Source organism: Mauremys reevesii, linkage group 15, assembly GCF_016161935.1.
Source record: "Mauremys reevesii isolate NIE-2019 linkage group 15, ASM1616193v1, whole genome shotgun sequence".
Classification (NCBI taxonomy): Eukaryota; Metazoa; Chordata; order Testudines; family Geoemydidae; genus Mauremys; species Mauremys reevesii.
Window position 1 is genome coordinate 1,898,868 of NC_052637.1, and position 7,707 is coordinate 1,906,574.

The 7,707-nt window shown below is 48.6% G+C and overlaps 1 protein-coding gene across 3 annotated transcripts; it reads left to right on the plus strand.

Moving 5' to 3' along the window:
- The first annotated feature begins 315 nt into the window (after positions 1-315).
- On the plus strand, positions 316-3,637 carry LOC120382865 (zinc finger protein 271-like). 3 transcript variants are annotated; one of them, XM_039500295.1, is made up of 3 exons: positions 316-356; positions 962-1,075; positions 1,375-3,637. In XM_039500295.1, exons 1-3 carry the CDS (start codon positions 323-325, stop codon positions 3,408-3,410), a joined length of 2,184 nt encoding a protein of 727 aa, XP_039356229.1. In that variant the 5' UTR covers positions 316-322; the 3' UTR covers positions 3,411-3,637. The 3 variants fall into 3 exon arrangements, with proteins under 3 accessions (XP_039356229.1, XP_039356230.1, XP_039356231.1); XM_039500296.1 differs by having other exon boundaries at positions 1,378-3,637; XM_039500297.1 differs by having other exon boundaries at positions 341-356; positions 1,340-3,637.
- Positions 3,638-7,707: the final 4,070 nt, after the last annotated feature.

A 7,707-nucleotide genomic window follows, 5' to 3' on the forward strand; every position in this document is an offset into this window, starting at 1 on the left:
GGCAGGTGTGTGGGAAATGAGAAGACCCTGCCCTGCTCCATGTGCTGGGGGGACAAGGAGCTCTCACCTTCTCCCACCCCCTGAAGCCTCCTGGCTGCTCTGAGCAGGGTGGGGGTGGGATTCTGCTACTCTGGCCCTCCCAGAGCATCACTTTTTTTTCCCTTTCCCATGACTAGTGGGATTGTGGCTGGGGCAGCAGGAGCTGAGTGGGGGACTCTTGTTGTTTCAGATGCCAGTGAGCTTCGAGGAGGTGGCTGTGTATTTCACCCAGGGGCAGGGGGCTCTGCTGGACCCCGCTCAGAGAGCCCTCTACAGGGACGTCATGCAGGAGAACTACGAGACGGTGACCTCGCTGGGTAAGGGATTCCTGTCCCCTCAGTTATTAGAAGCTGTGGGGTCTGCATAATTAATCTGGTCAGGTTCTTCCCTGGTCAGTTAGATCAGAGGCTAGTGCCATGTGAGAAAGACTTGCATATCCGTGCCCTCTCCAGTGGGACAGGGGTGTCAATACCCAATGGACAAGTTAAAGCATCCCCACTGCTCCAGCTTTCAAAGGGGCATAAATCCAGCATTGTCCTGTCTGTGTTGTTTCTTGGCTGCACACAAAATCCCTGTTCACCTCCCTCCTTGGGAATAGTTCCAGGCATGGGGAGGGCTCTGGGTTGTGCAGGTTTAGAAAGAGGCAGGGGTTTAAGTCCAGAGGTTGTGTGTGAGTCAGCAAGGCCCCCAGAGCGCACAGATCCTGGGAACACCCAGTGAGGGTGTAGTAATAATTCAACTCATCTCCCCAGACATCTTCTTCTGTGCAAGGGGGCTCAGTGACCATGTTCCCGTCCTCTTGGATTCCACGTTTCTGCAGCAGAGCACAGGGAAACATTCCACTCACAGAATATCCTTTATGACAAATACTCCACTAATGCTCCATGCACCCTGATCTGGTCTGATTCCACCCTCTGCACAGGATTTCCCATTCCCAAACCTGAGCTGATCGCCCAGCTGGAACAAGGGGAAGAGCCGTGGGTGCCCGATCTCCAGGCCTGCGAGGAAAGAAGGATTGTGAAATGCGCCCACACAGGTGAGAACTGACACAGAAACCATCTAGGGAATGAAGGCAAAAATCGAGAATCCCAAAATATGGTGTGAGTGATGCCCTCAGTTCTTCCTCCTCTCACCCAGAGCAGGGCTGTAGTCAGCAGATATCACTCATGCCTTTCCACCCATCCTGTTAGCTGCAGGAGTTTCCTTTCCTGTGAGAGTTTGGGAGGGATGTGGAGGCAGAATCCAGTTGCTCTGTCTTTGAGTTGGGTTTTCCCTCGGTGCTATTCCTCTTTCTCCCCAGCACAATGACTCCTGTCTGGATTGTCTCTCTCCCAGCAGGCGCTGAGCAAGGGAGTGAGACCAAGGAGGGAAATCATCATGAGGAAGTATCCAGGGAAGTGGAACCACAGGGGACTTCTGTGGAAAGAACTAAAGGGAATTTTTCCCAGTGCTGGGAGCAGGGAGAAGCCTGGGGAAATTGGCACAGGCCAGAGAGGCTTGTGGGAAACCACCCAAGGAAGAAAATGGATGAATCTATTAATGGTGGGGGAGAAGACAAGGATCCCAGAGCGCAACAGACAAATCGCAACGAAGAGACACCCGGGCACTGTCTGCAGTATGGGAAAGGATGCATTGTGAGATCACAGCTTGTTACACATGAGACAATCCATACTGACGAGAAACCCCTTCAATGCTTGGACCGTGGCGAAAGCTTCACTAATCACTTAGATCTCAATAACCATGGGAGAAGCCACACTGGAGAGAAGCCCATTCAGTGCCTCGAGTGCGGGAAATCTTTCAGTTCTAAGTCAGCACTAATTTCACATCAAGAAAGCCACACAGAAGAGAGACCCCATAAGTGCTTAGACTGTGGGAAAAGTTTCATACAAAGGTCAAACCTTCTTAAGCATCAGGCAATCCACAGAGAAGAGAGACCTCACAAGTGCTTGGAGTGTGGGAAAAGTTTCAAGCGAAGGTCACACCTTCTTAAACATCAGGCAGTCCACACAGGAGAGAGACCCTATAAGTGCTTGGATTGTGGGAAAAGTTTCAAGCAGAGGTCACACCTTCTTAGACATCAGGGAATCCACACAGGAGAGGGATCTCACAAGTGCTTAGACTGTGGGAAAAGTTTCATACACAGGTCCAACCTTTTTAGTCATCAGGTAATCCATACAGAACAGAGCCCTCATAAGTGTTTGAACTGTGGGAAAAGTTTCAAGCGAAGATCAGACCTTGTTAATCATCAGGCAATCCACACAGGAGAGAGACCGCATAAATGCTTGGACTGTGGGAAAAGTTTCATACGGAGATCAGACCTTGTTAATCATCAGGTAATCCACAGAGGAGAGAGACCCCATAAGTGCTTGGACTGTGGGAAAAGTTTCATACGTAGGTCAAACCTTGTTAATCATCAGGCAATCCACACAGGAGAGAAACCCCATAACTGCTTCGACTGTGGGAAAAAATGTATAACAAAGTCAGCGCTTCTTAAGCATCTGGCAATCCACACAGGACAGAGACCTCATAAGTGCTTGGACTGTGGGAATAGTTTCAAGCAGAGATCAGACCTTGTTTATCATCAGGGGATGCACACAGGAGAGAGACCCCACAAGTGCTTGGAATGTGGGAAAAGTTTCATACGGAGGTCAAAGCTTGTTAATCATCAGGCAATCCACACAGGAAAGAGATCCCACAAATGCTTGGACTGTGGAAAAAGTTTCATACACAAGTCAAGCCTTGTTAATCATCAGGCAATCCATACAGGAGAGAAACCCCATAAGTGCTTGGACTGTGGGAAAAGTTTCCTACAGAGGTCATACCTTCTTAAACATCAGGTAGTCCACTCAGGAGAGAAACCCCATAAGTGCTTGTACTGTGGGAAAAGTTTCATACAGAGGTCAGACCTTGTTAAACATCAGGCAATCCATACAGGAGAGAGACCCCATAAGTGCTTGGATTGTGGGAAAAGTTTCATACGGAGGTCAGACGTTGTTGAACATCAGGCAATCCACACAGGAGAGAGACCCCATAAGTGCCTGGACTGTGGGAAAAGTTTCAAACGGAGGTCAGACCTTGTTAAACATCAGGCAGTCCACACAGGAGAGAGACCCCATAAGTGCTTGGACTGTGGGAAAAGTTTCAAACGGAGGTCAGACCTTGTCGACCATCAGGCAGTCCACACAGGAGAGAAACCTCATAAGTGCTTGGACTGTGGAAAAAATTTCACACGGAGATCAGTCCTAGTTAAACATCAGAGAGTCCACACAGGAGGGAGACCCCACAAGTGCTTGGACTGTGGGAAAAGTTTCAGAGAGAGATCACACCTCATTAAACATGGACGAATCCACACAGAATCTAAACTTCTGTGACACGTGACAAGAAAGGGTTAAACAGATTGTATTTAATTGACTCAGGCCTGGTCTACACTAGTCTGTTATTTCGGAATTAGATGAGTTAATTAAAAAAAAAAAGATTCCGTTCACATGACCATACTGTTTTTTTCGATTTAAATGGCTGTTTAATCCGATTTCTGTACTCCACCTCGGCAAGTGGAGTAGCGCTTAAATCGAGATTGCAATCCCGGGTTAAAGGTATTGTGGAAGCAATTTGACGTTATTGGCCTCCGGGAGCTATCCCAGAATGCTCCCTTGTGACCGCTCTGGATAACACTCTTGTTAGGATATAGATATTCAGGCCTGTCTGCAAAGGCCTATACTGTAAGAATTTAGGTGTATTCTTATCACTTAGCTAGTTATAGAGATATAAAAGAAAGAATCAAAATCACTGTCTGCCGGTGTAAGGGCCTTCTCCTACTGTGACAGTTTGAGGCCTGGTTCTTAGGCTAAGGCCTTCGGCTAAGCAGCAGAGGCAGCCATAAGCTGGGAAGTGTATGGTCACATCCTCACATTCCAAACTAGTCACATTGAAATAAGGTGCTATTGGGCTATTAGGAATACAATTCTGTCCTGATAGTCCTGTCACCTCCAGAGAAAGGGAAGAGCCTAGAAGATGTAAAAGGAAACTTCGTTTGATAGCATCCTGTCTGGCAAGAACTCACTTATCAATAGCTGGGATGTGAAATCCTCATTTCTGTATTGTTCTATTACTGTAGTCTCCACTTCCCTATTGTTTGTCTGTATAATCTCTGTCTGGTTCTGTGATTGTTTCTGTCTGCTGTATAATTAATTTTGTTGGATGTAAACCAATTAAGGTGGTGGGATATAATTGGTTAAATAACCGTGTTACAGTATGTTAGGATTGGTTAGTTAAATTTCAGTAAAATGATTGGTTAAGGTATAAGCTAAGCAGAATTCAAGTTTTACTATATAGTCTGCAGTCAATCAGGAAGTAAGGGGGGAATGGGAACTGGGAGTTGGGGAATTGGATTCATGTTTTGCTAAGTGGGGTGAAGAAGAACACGGAATGGGAACAAGAACAGGGACACAGGCATGGCTCTGTGGTGTCAGAGCTGGGAAGGGGGACACTGAGGAAGGAAAGTGGAATCATGCTTCCTGGAAGTTCATCCCAATAAACATCGAATTGTTTGCACCTTTGGACTTCGGGTACTGTTGCTCTCTGTTCATGCGAGAAGGACCAGGGAAGTGAGAGGGTGAAGGAATAAGCCCCCTAACAACTCTCAACTCCAATGCAACTCTCTGGTGGGCAGGAAAAGCTCTGGGAACTTTTGAATTTCATTTCCTGTTTGGTCACCATCAGCACAGGTGAACGTCAGCACAGTCCACCATCACAGGCGACCATGCAGAGTCCCCCATCACAAGAGATCATGGGAAAAACGAACTCGGGACGACATGTTTGTCGAGCTCATGCAGTCCTCCTGCACTGATAGGGCCCAGCTGAATGTGTGGAGGCAAACAATTGCGGAGTCCCGTAAAGCATTACAGGAACTCGAAGAGAGGAGGGACACGCGCGATGAGAGCAGGCAGGACGTTATGGTCAAGCTCATGGGGGAGCAAACTGACATGCTCCGCTGTATGGTGGATCTAATGCGGGAAAGGCAGCAAGACCACAGATTGTCGCTGCATCCCCTGTATAACCGCCCTCCCTCCTCCCCAAGTTCCACAGCCTCCTCATCCAGACGCCAAAGAACAAGAGGGAGGAGGCTACGGAGACCCACACACTCAACCCCAGAGGATCGCGCAAGCACCAGAAAGCTGGCATATATGACCTTTTGATTTGGTTTCTGGACTTCTCCTTCCCTCCTCCTCCACTCTCCTAACCCAATACCCCGTCTTCCCCTGGTCTACCTTCTGATTTTCCTCAATGTGTTGTGCAACAAATAATAAAGAACAGTTTTTAAACAAATTTGACTTTATTTCCTTTCATTTATATATAGGGGGCGGGTAACTTCAAGCAAAACAAACACAACCGTCACACCGTACCCTGGCCAGTCATGAAACAGGCTTTCAAAGCTTCTCTGATGTGCAGCATGCCCTGCTGCGCTCTTCTAATCGCCCTGTTGTCTGGCTGTGCAAAATTGGCCACCAGGCGAGTTGCCTCAATCTCCCACCCTGCCATAAATGTCTCCCCTTTACTCTCACAGATATTGTGGTGCACACAACAAGCAGCAATGACAATTGGAATATTGGTTGTGCTGAGATCTAACCAAGTCAGCAAACTGCGCCAGCGCACTTTCAAACGGCCAAAAGCACATTCTACCACCATTCTGCACTTGCTCGGCCTATAGTTGAACTGCTCCTTATTTAAGACTAAGCTTGATAAATTTATGGAGGGGATGGTATGATGGGATAGCCTAATTTTGGCAATTAATTTAGCAATTGATCTTTGATTAGCAGCAGGTAAGTATGCCTAGTGGTCTGTGATGGGATGTTAGATGGGTTGGGATCTGAGTTACTATAGAGAATTCTTTCCTGGGTGCTGGCAGGTGAGTCTTGCCCACATGCTCAGGGTTTAACTGATCGCCATATTTGGGGTCGGGAAGGAATTTTCCTCCAGGGCAGATTGGCAGAGGCCCTGGAGGTTTTTCGCCTTCCTCTGCAGCGTGGGGCATGGGTCACTTGCTGAAGGATACTCTGCAGCTTGAGGTCTTCAAACCACAATTTGAGGACTTGAGTAACTCAGACATAGGTTAGGGGTTTGTTACAGGAGTGGGTGGGTGAGATTCTGTGGCCTGCATTGTGCAGGAGGTCAGACTAGATGATCATAATGGTCCCTTCTGACCTTAAAGTCTGTGAGTCTATGAGTCTGAGTCTACTGTCTAGGGTGCCTGTGTACGGCTTCATGAGCCATGGCATTAAGGGGTAGGCTGAGTCCTCAAGGATAACTATAGCACTGCATGGGTAATCCTGGAAAAAGGGTGCGAGATGGAGGAGAGCTGTTCGGTTCAAGATGGCCGATAAAAGGCGGTAAATGGCTGTCTTCTGTAGCTTTCACGGGTCCGGGAAGCTTGCTAGAGCTGCAAGAGCGGGAAAGCAGAGTTTGCCGTGGAAGCATGAGCCGAGTTTGCGGCGGAAGCTGTGCAGCTCAGTTCACGATGGCTGAAAAACGTGGGGAATTGTTGCCTTCTGTAGCTTGCATGCAAGCCCAGGACAGACAACATGGAAAAATTAGCTAGCGATGCAAGAGTGGGAGAGCAGAGTTTGCGGCAGAAGCTGTGCTGCTCGATTCATGGTAGCCGAAAAAAGGCGGGAAATGGTTAGATAAAAGAGTAGATAGAAAGACGAGAGGACATGCGAGGATTCATTGTACCAGGAGACAGGCAATGCACCATACTGCATTGTCTGCTGGCAGTATGGCGTTTGCTCTAGCTTTCACGGAGGGAGAAGCGAGTGACGGCACACACCCAGAAATACCCACAAGAATGTTTTTGCCCCATCATGTACTGGGAGCTTAAACTACAATTCCAATGGGCAGTGGGGACTGCGGAAACTGTGAGATAGCTTCTCGCAGTGCACCACTCTGACATTCGATGCTAGCCTCAGTACTGTGGACACACTCTGCCGAATTCATGCGCTTTAGTGGGGACACACAATACCGAATGTATAAAATCACTTCTGAAAATTCAAATAGAATAAGTTCAAATTAATTTCATACTGTAGACGTACCCTCAGATCAGGCCTTGTTACACATCATGCAAGCCACACAGGAGAGAGACTTTATAAATGCCTGGCATGTCAGAAAAGCTTCAGTAGCAGAGAACCACAGAGGTATGCGCTGGGCTCCCCTACTTACCTGGTGCTGTTCTCTGCAGGGGGCGTGTCCTTGGGGGCTGGTAACTCCTCGTCTCCCCAAATCCCCCAGGACTGGGCTCTGGGGGAGTCAAATGTTAAGGGACCAGGGTGATGGGTTCTGGGGAGGTCACTGGGGATTGAATGGCTGGAGCTGGGGGAGCTGGGAAGCAGGGGGAGCTGGGTGCTGGGGTATCAAGTGTTTGGGGCTCATGGGATAAGGGCAGAGGGAGAGCACAGGGGTAGAGAGGTGCTGCCTCTCCTCACTCACCCCCTCTGCCCCTTCTCCCAGCCCCCTCTGCATTCAGACAGCACCAAGAGGGACTGATTCCCACAGGGCCTATTGTGGGAGGCCTGGAGACTCCACCTCTGCCTCCGCAGCATCAGCCTGTGAAGTTCTGGCTCTGCTACAAGGTGTGGTGGGGATTAGCCAGCAGATCTCTGTGACCCTCCACCAGAT

Excerpts from the sequence above, each read along its gene's own strand:
- LOC120382865 (XM_039500295.1), top strand. The coding sequence starts at position 323 with ATGCAGGAGAACTACGAGACGGTGACCTCGCTGG. Across the intron at positions 357-961 it reads CGAGACGGTGACCTCGCTGG|GATTTCCCATTCCCAAACCT; the intron begins GTAAGGGATTCC and ends CCCTCTGCACAG. Across the intron at positions 1,076-1,374 it reads TGTGAAATGCGCCCACACAG|CAGGCGCTGAGCAAGGGAGT; the intron begins GTGAGAACTGAC and ends TCTCTCTCCCAG.